The following is a 14384-nucleotide window of genomic DNA, read 5'->3' as shown; positions in this document are numbered from 1 at the left end:
ACAGAGGTTGAAAACTCATATCTCAGATTAATAATGGTATCTGGATTGATTCACACAGCAACCTTTGACATTCGGGCAAAAATGGTAAGTGAAGTCAATCGGGTCTCCATCATAGACAAGTGAAATGTTGAACTTGAGGCTACTTTTGGTTTTTCTTAAAAAATGATGTACGAATCCGGTCGATATGTTTCGCAAGTGCAAAGATATAACGTTAATCAAAATGACCATGTAACTCTGACGGAGTAAACAAAAAAAAAAACCCTTTCCGTTTCCACTTCTATAATAAACTCCATATCTGAAAAAATGATCCGTGCGTATAATACCGCTGGATGAACTTTTAAATTGTTATTTTAGAGCAAGTAATACATATTCAAGCTACGTTGCAAATGCGAGGGTTGGAACCTTAGGACTTGCTCCCGGGTTTGTCGTAGCTTCAAATTAGGATCTCTCCTTACAGATAAGAGAGGTCTGCGTGTGTGCGCGATTCGAGTTTAATCAAATGATGAACGTGTTCGTTCACGCGTGATCCGTCTGCCGGTTGGCATTTCGAATATCCGAGCTGGGTTAACATTTACTATAATCTCGGAACACCATCGCGGTTTCTTTTGTGGATGAAAACTTCGTATAAATTGGTCCATGGAAGCTGACTCCTTTGAGCGAGAAACTCGCTTCGGGTTTATTCACGAAATATCAAATCCCTCGTCAGGATTAACAAAACCGGGTTTCACCCCGTGCCCGGGGACAATGCTTACAATCATACGCTTTGTTCGTTCCGTTTTTCAGCCCAACAATACATATACTTGTTCTCCGACTTACTCTCGAGTCAGCCGCGACAGTCTCCAAACTTTCCAAAGCTACCATAGTTTCGTTATCAAAACTTGTAATTCAACCACTCTATTTTACGTCTATATTTTTCCCTCTTCGCATTAGTTTTGCTCCAATTTCCAATGACTATTTTCCATCACGTAGTACGAATATCGTTTCATTCCTGCTCCCATATCGTTGCTAAAAAAATTGTGCTCTTTCCCCAACTTTCGTGTCTCGATAAAAGCGAGGAATAATACCCCAATTTGTTGTTGGACCGAGCTTTGATTGAACTTTCGATATCGTTTCAGCGGCATCACTTTCGGAACGCAGAAACGGAACTTTGACGAAATAGATCGGAGCGCATTCAACAGCTTCGTCAAGAAGAATTTCGACGAGATCGACCGGAGCGGATTCGACAGTTTCGTAAAGCGAAACTTCGACGAAATCGATCGCGTTGGATGGGGTGACTTCGTTAAGCGGCGGCTGATCGACGCCTATCTCCAAAAAAAGCAGCAACATTAACGCCTCGGCGCCCCGTCTAAACCCCTTTAAAAACAAATCCCCCCCTCATTCCAAGATCCAAAGTCTACCCCGCTGCATTAATTACAACAAATTTATCCGACCAACGGCCTACTTTTACCCTACTTAAGTCGATTCAATTTACAGAAGCTATCGATGAACGCAGAGATGTAGGAGGATAAGATATCAAAAATTTGTGTGGATTGAAGCCGGAGTAAAACAATTTTACTTAGTTATTTTTTTTTTTTTTTGTTTTTTAACACAATACACGAATGTCACTGTTGATTATTTTACTTTTCGTTATCTAATCAAACAAACTTTTCATCACTTTGTGTAGAAAAGAGAGACTTCGTTCAATATTTAAAAAAAAACAAGTGATTGTTCGATTTTTAAATAAAAATTTTGTCGTACATACAATTCCAAGTATTTGTGTATTATAATTTGAAAGAAATCGTAAATCAGTGCTGATGTAATATTTTTCATCATACAAATTGTGACGTCTCCTTCTGCAGACTCGATGTTGACTTATTATCGGTTTATTTGTAAATTGACAAAAAAAAAAAAAAGGAAAAATAAATAACGAAGGAATTCTATCAAATCACATCCAATCAACCTGAATCAATGTCTCGCGGCTGCGTTGTTGAAATAAACAATTCATAAAACTGTACTTAAAGATATTCAAGAAAAAACAAAAAACCAAACAAACAAAGTTTCTCTCAAACCATGTATAAAAGTATTGTATTTAATACATATATATATATATATTAACATATATATATGATGCTTGTCTTGAAAAACCGTCACAGTATTTTAGAATTTAGTCCCTAATATATTCGGTAGCAAGTTGAATAACTTCTAGCAGAATTACTGTGTTGTAACTTTATTTCTTTTTTCCCCTCGTCCTCCCTTCATATTCTCCCGATTCCCGATTTCTCTAGTCGTCTCTCGTTCTCCCTGTTCTGACTGTTTAAATGAATTATCGAGAATTCGTATAACTAGATAAGAATTTCAAAATTTTATTAATGTGGAAGCGTTGCTAATTATATTATAGTAAATCATGGAACGAGAAAACAATATACAACATATACTTATATGCCATTTAGCGATTTTCAATAAAATTGCTTGCTGTGAGAAACCTGATCGATTCTATGCATATATATATATATACGTATGTATACACGTATATGTATAGAGATGTAAATGTAGAAGAGATAAAATATATACGTATGCGTATATTATTTCTGTCGTCGAAGGTCGTGATTGTGACGACGTAAAAAGAATTAAAAAAAAAAATAATAATACACCCTTTATCGTTTACTCTGGAAAATGTAATAAAATAAATGTGAAATCAATTTGAAAAACCTGAGACGTTGTAAGTTATAACATAACAGACCTGAAAAGCAGCATCGTTACTAGATTTTTGTTTCCAACGCAGTAGATGATGAAAAGTGTAAAATTCTGATGGCGTTTAAATATTTGACCATCAGCCGTGGTGAAAGTAATTTTGGTCTGACAAAAAAAAACAAACAAAACGGCGATTCACCTTTCATCTGGCTTCCGCTAAGTGGAAAAGTTTTCCCTAGCCAATTTTAATTGGATAAGATCCTGCAATTCGTCGATCAAATAGAAAATAAGAAAAAAAAAAAAAAAAATGGGAAAGAGAAAATTAGAAAGCCTTAAATCCCGAGAAAAATTGAACCGAAAAATTGAATGAAATCTTTCTTCTTCACTCAAATTCCGTACCATAATTGATCTATTTTTCTTTGCATAAATTATTACTAAAGCTTTCTTCAGTCACAAGACCTGTGGAAATTGACTGTTATTCATCTTTCTCGCGTCGAGTTCCAGGAGTGATTAGTTTTCGCGTTTTTTTTTTCCCGAGTCCTTCCGAATAATCCAGCGTCGTTATTAATTCTTCAGGGTAAAATGAGAGTCGCGGTATTTTCCCTGGGATTGACTCGTTCCCGTCCGTGTATCGCGGAAAAAAAAAACGTAGCGAGCTTTTTCTCACTGCACAAGTGACTTGAAAATAATTTAAAAATAATGCCCATTGATCCACGCGGTAAACAACAGAGTTTCGCTGAATACCAAACAGAGGTGAAAAATATATCGCTTCAAGGACTGGCTTGTATACAATAAATACCGCTATATACACGCATGTCGGAACGTTTTAGAAAAAATTATAATTTGCGATTTTTCAATGTAGCGCCTCCTAAGAAGTTTGATTGGATTCATAAAAAGATTTTTTTTTCAATTAGATATTTCACCTTTTTTACAGTGTTTTGAATTTATGAAGAATCGTGTGTGAAAAAAAAAAAAAACAATTTTTTTCTTATCGCTTACATCAATCATAATATCAATGTACGTTACAAAAAAGACCCACAGTTTTAATATTAAGCCTCCAATTTTGATAACCAATCTCTTGACCCAAGAAAATTTTTTAGAGTGTTCCACGTTGGAAAATGGCAAATTATTTTTTTCCGAAATACGTAAATGCGAACATAAAAAAAAATTGCAAGTATTTCCTTATCGTTGATTGGCCGATTATGTCAAGCTTCAAAAAGGAAAAAAAAAAAACGTCACATCCGTTTACCTCAAGAATTACTTTTTGTAATACAGACCGATTCGCCCTCTTTGAGATGAATAAGCGAGGGATAAAGTGGCGATGAAAAAGCTGATCCTCCGTCGTAATGCGAAACACACATCATTTAATCCGTAGAAGCAGCTCTTATATTCTCGAGAGGATAAACAGGCAACATATCCGGGAATATTGCAAATTTAATATAACGCAACGGCGTTTTTTTTTTTTCTTCTCTTCCGCTGTCGGATGATGCACTAAAAAGGAAAGCCTCTGTGTTCAGGATTATTATTAACCACGTTAATTGAACAGATAAAAGATTTTTGTTGACGGATCTGTAATACAATCCGTCAAAATGCGATATTACGTAACAAGACGCGTTGGCCGAATCGCGGTCTTGTATTGTTCGATTCTAGTTTTCTCACCGTCAAAGAATAATGATTTTTTTTTTTTTTTAATCAATCGCACGCCTGCCCACTGCAGAGTTTGAAGACAAATTATTGTATACACTGTGAAAGTCTTTCGTTATTTACGCAAGTTTATACCTATCATCAACGCAAGTGCTACGACCGCAGTTTCAGGCACACAGAATAGAGTAATTACCGGTATAACGATCCTTTGACGTCCCCCGGCTGACAACCGTTCGCAATCCAATTTGCACGGCTTCGTATGACCTGAATTTACCGCATCAGGATGTCAGGCATACCTGCCCTACTCGTGGCGAACCGATGCACCGACGGACCGGAAGATACGTGACGTGTGATACGAACGAATGAACGGTGACGTTGCGCAGGCGAGGTGAAACGACTTTTAAAAATTTCACGAAACGAACCTTCCAGAGTCCAAATTTAACGTCTAGTTTTCAAACCCTAAGTAGGGCTTGAAGACAGTAAAGCAGGTTCTATTTCGATGCAATGTCAGACCCTACTTCGACGCTAAAAATGTCCGAAAATTTAAAGTAGAGTCTGTTTAGAACCTCCTTTAACCCCCAGAAGCAGGATTAAATCTGCTTGTTTGAAATCCTCCTTTAACGCTCAAAATCCTAACACGCTGATAAAAGGTCCGTCGATTCTGATCGATTATGATTATGAAATGAAATTAAAATCCTAATAAATATGAATCGATTTACACGGGTGTTTAATCGTACTTTCCGTATATTCAATCGGTTGAAAGTGTTTTTGTATTCGTAAGAACGTTGACTGAATACAGTTGAAATGCAATACTTAATTTTCAAATGTTATCGAAGCTCGTCAAAATTATTTCCAAATATCTCTTGGATAGCATTAAAACAGTTTCAATGGTCTACTAAGAGCGTCAAACTAGGATTTGGTACTTTAATTTTTAGGATTCGGAAGTTCAACGTAACATTTCTTGTTTCAGTTTCCTTCAAGGTATGTTTATATGAACCTCGACTAACAATGAGTCAAATCTAGGCGCAAAATTTCGACTCGAGTTTCTACCGTCTCGTGACGTTTTTCCTCGCACAAAATTGTGTACACACACGCACACACGCACGCACAATTGTGAAGAAACTTTGGATCGTTTCCGTATTTTTTCAAGAAGACCAGCCAAGCCGACAGACGGGGATAATTGGTTCTCGGTTTGTTTGAAGAGAAACCGAATAGACGGACTGAATCCACGGGTACGGTAGAATCGAACGAGGATAGAAAAAAGTTTACATCAACTCCCGCGAGTGCTTTCGAACTTTGGATTTTAAACATTATTCATGCGTTGACGCAGCGTAAAATGTTTACAGTCAATTTTCAGGACTCGTGGTTGATTTCTGATACTAAAAATCTGTCATCTACGCGTCGCACTTCCATGAAGGACGAAAACCGATTGGTTTTCCATCGTTAACAGGCCGCTGTTCCCTCAGGAGTTGAACAACCGGGGTGGCCGTGATTCGAAATCGATCCGGATCCGATTCCTCCGATTTTTCTTCGGTAAAAATTGACTCTACTCCGGATCCGGTCAGCGATGGAAGCGCGGTTGATTTCAACGGTGGATTTTGGAGGGTAGGAAGATTTCCCATGAACGTCGACGTCGAGAATTTTCGCTTTTTTTGAACCTTCGGCTGCTTCAGACTCAGAACCTTTTTTACCTCGTCGTTTATGCTCGCTGGTGTCGCTACTTTAACGCTTTCCATGTTCCAGTCCGTCCTAACCATCTGAATTATAATTTATTAGTGTTAAACGTGTTTTACTCGAGGTTTAACCCTTTGAGTCACGGTGATAAGTATTCTTATTACCTTTCTGATATGTATTTTTTTAGATGTTTAGAGAACTTGGCAACATACTTCTTTGCGGTTTATTGCTATTTCTGATAGCATACGAACAGTAATTGTTGCCATATAATGTAAATTGATATTTGTTAGCAGAATCTGATTTCAGATTCGTAATCAGCGAGCCCAAAACCCATAGCATACTATCTTATGATAAAAGTTGACTCAGTACAATAACGTGTAACTCAAAGGGTTAAAACTTTCGATTTCGTGCAGAACCAAACGATGAGCCGATTGATTCTTCTCGCATATAATTCACATCGATTTGTGTGGAAAATGATTGATTGTTCCCTGATATAAAAGTAATTAATTTTCGATTTAGATTCACCGGAAATTTGATGTAAAAGAACGAAATCAAAGGTTTTGAATTCAGGTTAAACACGGAAATTTGAAACGGAAGTATTTTGATAAGGTACAATTATTTCCAACACAGTCAAGTTCGTGCTTCTAACGTGAAATTCAACGAACCTCGATCACGCTTTCCTCCAAACTCGTAAAACGTTGGTTGACCTCAGACAGCTGACTTGAGAGTTGGGTCAAGCGATGAGTGATTTGCAACTCCTTGTTAATGTCCCCCTCGATCTGATTGATAAAATACACGGTCGAAACCGAATCGGATTACGCCAAACCATGAAAAATCTATCCGATTGTCTAACTAATCTATATAGTTGGGATAATTATTGAAATATACGATCGAATAGTTCACTTAAAAAGCTCACTTCCTTCATAGCGTCCGAAACTTTCTGTCCTATGTAATCGAGGCTCGATCGCGATTTTCCAACCTACGAAAGATTACCTGAAATTATCTGTATACGCATCGAAAAATTTCTAGTCAAATAATCGACGATTTTTATCTTACCGCGTAATTGAAATCCGCGATTTCCGCCACCAATTTGCTGTGCGATCTCATTACGTAAAAGAACTAGAAGTTGGAAAGAAATCATTATTACGGAGCTGTATGCTCATTCCGTGAAATAATTGTGATTTCAGATTACGAAAACGGTAGAACGATTCTCCGATAGAACTTAATTTTGTACGGAGTTGAATTCACTTTAAGCGTGTTGAAACAAACCTCAAAATTCAGCTTAAGTAAGAGACATAATTTCTTACTGTATTACACTCACTCGTCTACAAATGTACAGTCCGACGATAATGTTGATGAACATGAATATCACACTGTTGAATAAACCGAGTAAAAAGAACATTTTTCGTCATATGATTGAATTACAACTGACTGTTAATATTTTATGCAATAAACCTACGTACTCCATGTTTACCTAAACAGATGCGCAATTCTAGTTTCTAGTGAGATTTCGTTGTTTTTGAAACGTCATTCCGGTGAAATTAATACGTGCATTGTACGGCAATTCGATTAATTATTATACTCCCTCGATTACAGAGTATTACAAAATCCAATCGAGCTCGTAATACCGTTAAATTTTGTCGAATTAATTAAATTTCAATAACGTTACGAGTTTCAAAGACCATCAGCTATCGGTTTAAATCCGCATCAATCGAATTTTACACTGGCCGATGGTGGAAACGGTTTCTGCAATTAACAACCGGAATTCAGTATCCACGACCTTGAATAAAGCTCGCAGGAAGCTGCAGCTCGATAGTAAATTTATGCCGATAACCATTTGTTGATATCGCGGATTTTCACAATCTGTAAGAATCGCTTCAGCATTAATTACGTACGGAAAAGAATTACTTTTAAATAAAGATAGATTCTTCGCCTGTTTAAAATTGTTATTTTTTTCTCTCTCTGGATTGTTCGGAACAAGCAAATTGCCATATAGACCAGAGAGAAAGAAACCTGGGAGAGATCAAACTTCCGTTTCACGTGTCACAATTTTGGTAGCGCCTTCTGACACTGAAATAGGTTTTTGAAATTGATTTTCGATAAATTATGGACGCTAAATGCAGGTTCTTTACGCTGCTTTACCAGCAAAAAAGCGGTGCATAATTCAGAGAATATTTACCGTAACGAAATATCGCCACAGAAGTGGTCGAAACCGAACAAATCGCAAACCAGGCCGTATGGTAAGCTTGTCTTTACCGACCGAGCAAACCTTACTTTTCGTCTAATCAATAAACAAATGAATGAGAACGGTTCAAATTTCGACAATGTAGCTTGCACGTTTCAAATTCGTGGCAAAAAATTGCGTATATTAAAATTCATCACTGTAATTGCGAAACATTGATATATTTTAATTACCGGTATTCACTCTGAGTAAACTATGATTAATAAAAATCCCGAGTTTATAACGATTCGATTACGCGATAAAACCTCGCATGCAGAAAAAAAACTTCGATGTAGATTTGTGATCAGGAACCGAATTTCACCCAAATTTGGCAAGTTTTTGGATTCCGTTCCGCAAAATTCGACCCGCATTTTGAATTTCCAAATTTCAAGTTCAGGTTTGTAATCAGCGACTTAAAAGACACGAGCATACCAAGTTCGATGTAAATCCGTTTCTAAATTGACAGATATTCAATGTGCTACGAGGTACACATATATACCTATGAGTCATAACCAGTTGTTGCACTTTTTTTCGCCCGTTCAACAGTCACTGCCAGTAAACCGGTTACTCCCGAGGCATCGACGCTCAGTCAACTTTGTGAAGAATCCACGAGACGTCGAGACCGGTAAAGCTTTCGGTACATCTTAATCTCAGCCATGGGAATCATCTTCGTTTTGATTCAAATATTCTTCTGTGCCAGACTGTCAATGGCACAACAACAACCAGCCCCTTATCCTGCGGTAAACTGGTATTATCAACCATCGTTCGGTAAGTATTTTCCGTGAGTGAAAAAAATCGTAAGTTTTGTAACACATGTATGGATTTTGCATTTTTTGTTTTGTCTTTGTTTTGCCTGTTCCATTTTGTTGTTCCATTCTTCTCTAATAACTCGGCAGTAATCGGTAGCAGATTTGAAATTGCGAGAAATTTGAAAGAAATATATTTCACGTCATAGGTGGTGGCTCATCCACATGTTTTCCTTGGTATATATAATGCCTATGTATAGGTTGCAACTGGAACTCACTTTCTATGCCGAAACCGCCCTACCTGCCGTGGAATCAACCGTACGCGAAAAGAGACGATTACACGTAAGCCTTCACTATCAATAGTTGATCAGAGTATATATTTCTTCTAACTGTACACTAGTGCACTCCGCGTGACAAATTTTATGGAACTCCCGTCCAGTTTTCTGAATATTTTACGTACGCAGGTACACCCCGAATATTGGCGGTTACAAAGTTCACACGCGAGCTGTTCCTTGGAACGATGCACGAATGATTTGCGAAGAGGAGGGTGGTCACTTGGCCATTCTTAACTCCATAGCCGAAGCGAAAGTAGTCACTGAGTTGTTCAAAAAATCATCTCCAATCACTGGATCACCTCATCCGGATTTTGCCAGTATTGGATTTCACGATCTTTATCGGGAAGGCCAATATGTGACCATTCACGGTCAGACGTTGGCGAAAGCTGGTTTCGGCGAGTGGGCAGATGGACAACCAGACAATGCGGGTGGTGCCGAAAATTGCGGATCATTGCACAAAAGTGGCGGACTTAACGATATCAATTGCGGTACACAGTTTGGTTTTATATGCGAGTTACCAATCTACTGATGAGGACATCTAACAAGAGTGATCGATTTTTATTGGCAGACAGTATGTCGTTGATAAATAACGTAGAATATAAAGTATGGGAACCGTATTTGAGACTAACATATGTAGAATAAAAAATATTTCTATAAACTGGACAAATCTGCAGTAAAATACAAAGCGAACGCGATGCATGAAAATTTATTCATATGACGGACCATCGGCAACTCTTGATCAAATACCATCCCCAAAAGGGTCGAAGAAGACAACAGAAGCATTTAAAAAAAGCGATTAAATAAATTAATCACACTTTGTGATCACGATGATTATAAACACCACCGATAAATTTGTGAACCCAAAAAATATTTCATGTATTTCACACAATGAAAAATAAAAACCGAATCGACACAACCAAACGTTTTTACGAAACCTTAAAATGTGAAGCGGTGAATATCGTTACCGAAATTAGAGATAATTGATTGGAAAGATAAGTTAGTAAAATACGATGTCGCTTTGTTCAAGCCGACAACACTACATTTTCGTGCCGTAAATAATACAGATATACGCAACCAATTTGGTTGGAAACATTAAAACGCATATTTTGAATAACGATTTTCGGATATAGCAAATGAGGCCGGAAGTCCAAATCACGCTGTCATTAATCAAAAATAATAGATAAAATAAAGTAGAAAACAGTTAAGATTGTATCGTATCAGTGAATGCGAATTTTTTCATCTCAGTTGAACAAATAGTTCGTTTTCGATGTACGTGTATAAAGCACTCCTACATTAAATTTCCATTTGATCAGGTTATAAACGATCGTTCGAGAGTAGACGCTTATCACGCGTGACGATTCGCAACGGCGCCATTGCATCGCGCAGCTAATGAACAAGAGGTGTAATGAAATCCAAATGAATGTGAAGGTAATTTTCTCAACACGGTTCCGACGATTGAATGATAAGCGGATTGCACACGGTATATGAATCAGGGAATAAGTCTGGGTCGGAAACAGAGTGCTGCGGACTCACGAACATCATGAAGCTCAATACTTTATCCACTATTCTTACGTGTGCCCCGTTACTACTTCTTCTACATGGAAGCTCAAGGTCAACCGTGCTCGCATCGCCATACAGTGACAACGATTCTGGCAGACGCATCATAAATGGACAGCAAGCCGATCCCGCAGATTTTCCATTTTTGGTGAGACTCGTCGCGGACGGAAATCTCTGCGGTGGCAGCATAATAAACAACTACTGGATCGTCACTGCGGCTCACTGTATAGTCAAGGATAGATGTCAGGCGATAAAAATATACCCTTCGAATTCGGAGCGTGGTCAGCCACCGCCGATACATACTGCCGAATGCGTGATCCACCCCCAGAACGACCCGAGACGGTACGCCTTTGACGTCGCCCTCATAAGAACTGTTGAAAACATGGTCAGTGGTGGACTTAAGGCGATCTCCCTTCCGCCACCAGGCACCCGTTACCCCCCTGGCACTCCGGCTACCATCGTGGGCTGGGGAAAAATGGGATACGACGAATATCCTCAAACTCTTTTACGCGGACAGTCAGTGCTTGTGACCTGGGACGTGTGCAATTCAGAGTTCAAGCCTGGTGCAAATCGTTGCAGCGGCAACCCGGACTGTAACGTTGAGGATATACCGAACAGAATATTGTGCGCCCGAGGCCAAGGACCAGATCCGCAAAGTACGTGTGGCGGAGATTCTGGAGGCCCTGTCATTATTAACGGGGACCTAGCAGCGATCAACACTGCAGCAATATACGACAGTAACGACACGCTTAAAGCAGGATGTGTACCTGCGAGTCCGACGATGCACACCAGTATCGTTGACTATTTACCATGGCTATTCTCTCTTGTTGATCCTAGCGTCAATACGGCAGGGTTTCCGGTAGCTCCAGAATCCAGCACCACTTTACTCGTCGATGGTTGAGGCATATTCCCAGGCAATTGGCAAGTCGGCATCGAGTGTTGGAAAACAAATAGAAATCTGATTAGTACATGACTTTCAAAATTTTCCACAGTTACACACGATGATGAGTTTACTTTGTTCAACAAAATAAATACATGGAAAAATTGTGATACTGTGTATAAAACACCAGTCCTGACCATCCCCCGAAATAAATTTTAAAAGCGTTGAACTAACTTCCTAGTATCGTTGATGACGATTATTCGTGAATTGATAAGGAATTGTCTTTCTATTAAATAGCTAGTATAAATGGCGTGGCTGTATGAGTTAGTGATTGTTTACGACATTTTGTTGGAAACAACAAGCGTACACTGATGAAAACTATGTCGAGCCCAACGTGACATTCGCGGCTACAGTCTTTAACTTGATTATTTGTATTGGTAAATAACAATATTAATTGTTAATTTTTTTAATCAATATCAATGTTCGACCGAGGATTATTGAAGTAAATATTTTGTTCGACAGAACATTGTTTCTCAGTGTACTTGTAAAAAAAATTGGTTCGTTACCCTGAAACAGAAAATAATACGATCAGTACAACAAATATTTTTATACACCTCAGAAGTAATTCTTTATATTACTTAAAAGATTCTTCTCTATCACTATCTACTTCGTGATTGGTATCCCCGCGCGTTGAGCGCTGGCTAGTAAATGCCGCGCTGCCTCTCAGTATCGAAAAGTATCAAGTCCACGCGCAAATGACGCGGAAAAACTTAAAAACTTCGTTATTCATAAGAAAATTGATCGAAGAGCTCAACACTCAACAGATCAAGAATGATTTACTTTTTTGTATACAGTTGCGAAATTTATCGATGAATGTCGCATTCGAATCCAGTATTTAATCTATACGCAAAAGCGCGACTGATTAATCTGTGGAAACACTTTAAATATCTAAGACTTGTCGTAAAATTCTGTAGAAATCCAATCCACATCTGCGTCTTTTTGAATCCAACGCATTTCTATGCGGATTGTTGTTCTCAGATACGAATCAAGTCCGGAAGGAAGGGTGGGGTGAAAAAAAGGCATGCATTATTGAGTGGCGTGACGGTCGGCGATCCTCTTCGACGCGAAGTCTTCGAGCTCAGTATCTGTCCTCATCTAGCGTACCACGGAACGCGATAGATGATTGAGAGATGCGTTTTGCCCATTCAGACGATCACAGAGATCAAGTTCATTGAATAATAATTGGTAATAATTCAATAATTGGATTGAATAACAGCTGGAGGATGATAGCAGGGTGACAAGAAATGGAGATTTGAACCTCGTTGAAATTTAAAAGCTTACTAATAGCGAAGACATTCTTTTACTGAGTATTTTACGTGTTTTAGGAGGAAAATTTCTGTGATCGTTTGACGCTGTGGATTACAAAAGTTAGTAACATCACGGTACATTACGACCTTCGTACCCTCGCCTGATTCCCACCGGAACCACCCAACGGAAATGTTTATCAAAAGTGATTCACACGCATCAGCATACACTCCACGACGGCTCCCGAAACGACCACCTACCTACCCGGTTACCTATATTCGATCTAAGCGATTCTCCATGTTTTCCAACACACACCATTCTTCCTCATTCGTACCGTGGTTACTTTGACTTACTTTTTCGTTGATTACCTGTAGGGAGCAAAATGTTTTTCGTACTATAGTCAGCCTGTTGTTATACGATAATATTGAAAAGAGTATGATTCAAAAAATCATAATGAACAACTTCAGTAGAAGCAACAGTACTTCTATAATTTCCGCATATTATGTATTATTTTAGTGAGTACTGGCAGACTATCTGTCGATCAACCTTTTGTAAAATGGATTAGAAACATCCTGTCTGCTTATCGGCATTTTTCTAAGCGAGCTAAACTTGCAATTGATCGACATTTGTTAGATGTTAGATAATAGAAAATTACTGACAATATACCATGCAGTTTGAAGATTTTACTCTGGGCCAGATTTTGAAATTTCATTGATCCAAAAATCATGTGAATTTGATTGAACAATCGTTGGATTGTGTTGAAACTTCGGGTGAAACTATCAGTTAAACGACATCATTGATTACATCAAACATAAATTAAGATGTCAGTAACTATACACAATTTGTTGTCGCGAATGCCGAGTAAGCGATAGTAACCTACGATCGCGATGCTCATTCCACTTTCAGCAACGTGCAACATTCTACCTCCGAATAAGCTAAGGTCAAACAAATTGTGGTAACAAAATGATTCAACAGAAAGTCAAGCATCGTTGCGATCGCGAATGAGCGTATCCATGAAGCTAAGAAATTAAAAATTTGAGTAACAATTGTTACCGCCACGCCACGTGACAAGGGAAACCTGGGGAAATACCCGTAACCTAACACATGCAAACTCACCAACGTTGCCGAGTAATAGAGAAGTTACACGGATGTCTCTGCTTGAATCTGGAAGAAGCAAAAAAGAAAATTTGAATCAATTTATCCGTCTCAATTTTCAGTTCTCACATTAGTAGTACAGTAGTAGTAGTAATAATTTATTCTTGCAAAATTTTACATGTATTAAACAAAAGGATTTATTATTATATCAGATTAATTATCACTGTTGTCTACTACTAGATTTATTCACCACATTG

At 38.3% G+C, this 14384-nt stretch overlaps 2 protein-coding genes across 2 annotated transcripts; both read left to right on the top strand.

Moving 5' to 3' along the window:
* The first annotated feature begins 8778 nt into the window (after positions 1-8778).
* Positions 8779-10206, top strand: LOC124175529 (hemolymph lipopolysaccharide-binding protein-like). The gene is made up of 3 exons (XM_046555881.1): positions 8779-8977; positions 9216-9297; positions 9420-10206. Exons 1-3 carry the CDS (start codon positions 8866-8868, stop codon positions 9817-9819), a joined length of 594 nt encoding a protein of 197 aa, XP_046411837.1. The 5' UTR covers positions 8779-8865; the 3' UTR covers positions 9820-10206.
* A 553-nt stretch (positions 10207-10759) lies between these two features.
* On the top strand, positions 10760-11897 carry LOC124175528 (trypsin-1-like). Its single transcript, XM_046555880.1, has one exon. It carries the CDS (start codon positions 10831-10833, stop codon positions 11746-11748), a length of 918 nt encoding a protein of 305 aa, XP_046411836.1. The 5' UTR covers positions 10760-10830; the 3' UTR covers positions 11749-11897.
* The last annotated feature ends 2487 nt before the right edge of the window (positions 11898-14384 follow it).

The sequence above is a fragment of the Neodiprion fabricii genome, chromosome 2, assembly GCF_021155785.1.
Source record: "Neodiprion fabricii isolate iyNeoFabr1 chromosome 2, iyNeoFabr1.1, whole genome shotgun sequence".
Lineage (NCBI taxonomy): Eukaryota > Metazoa > Arthropoda > Insecta > Hymenoptera > Diprionidae > Neodiprion > Neodiprion fabricii.
Note: the sequence above shows the minus strand (reverse complement) of the source record. Positions and strands in the feature narration are given on the sequence as shown.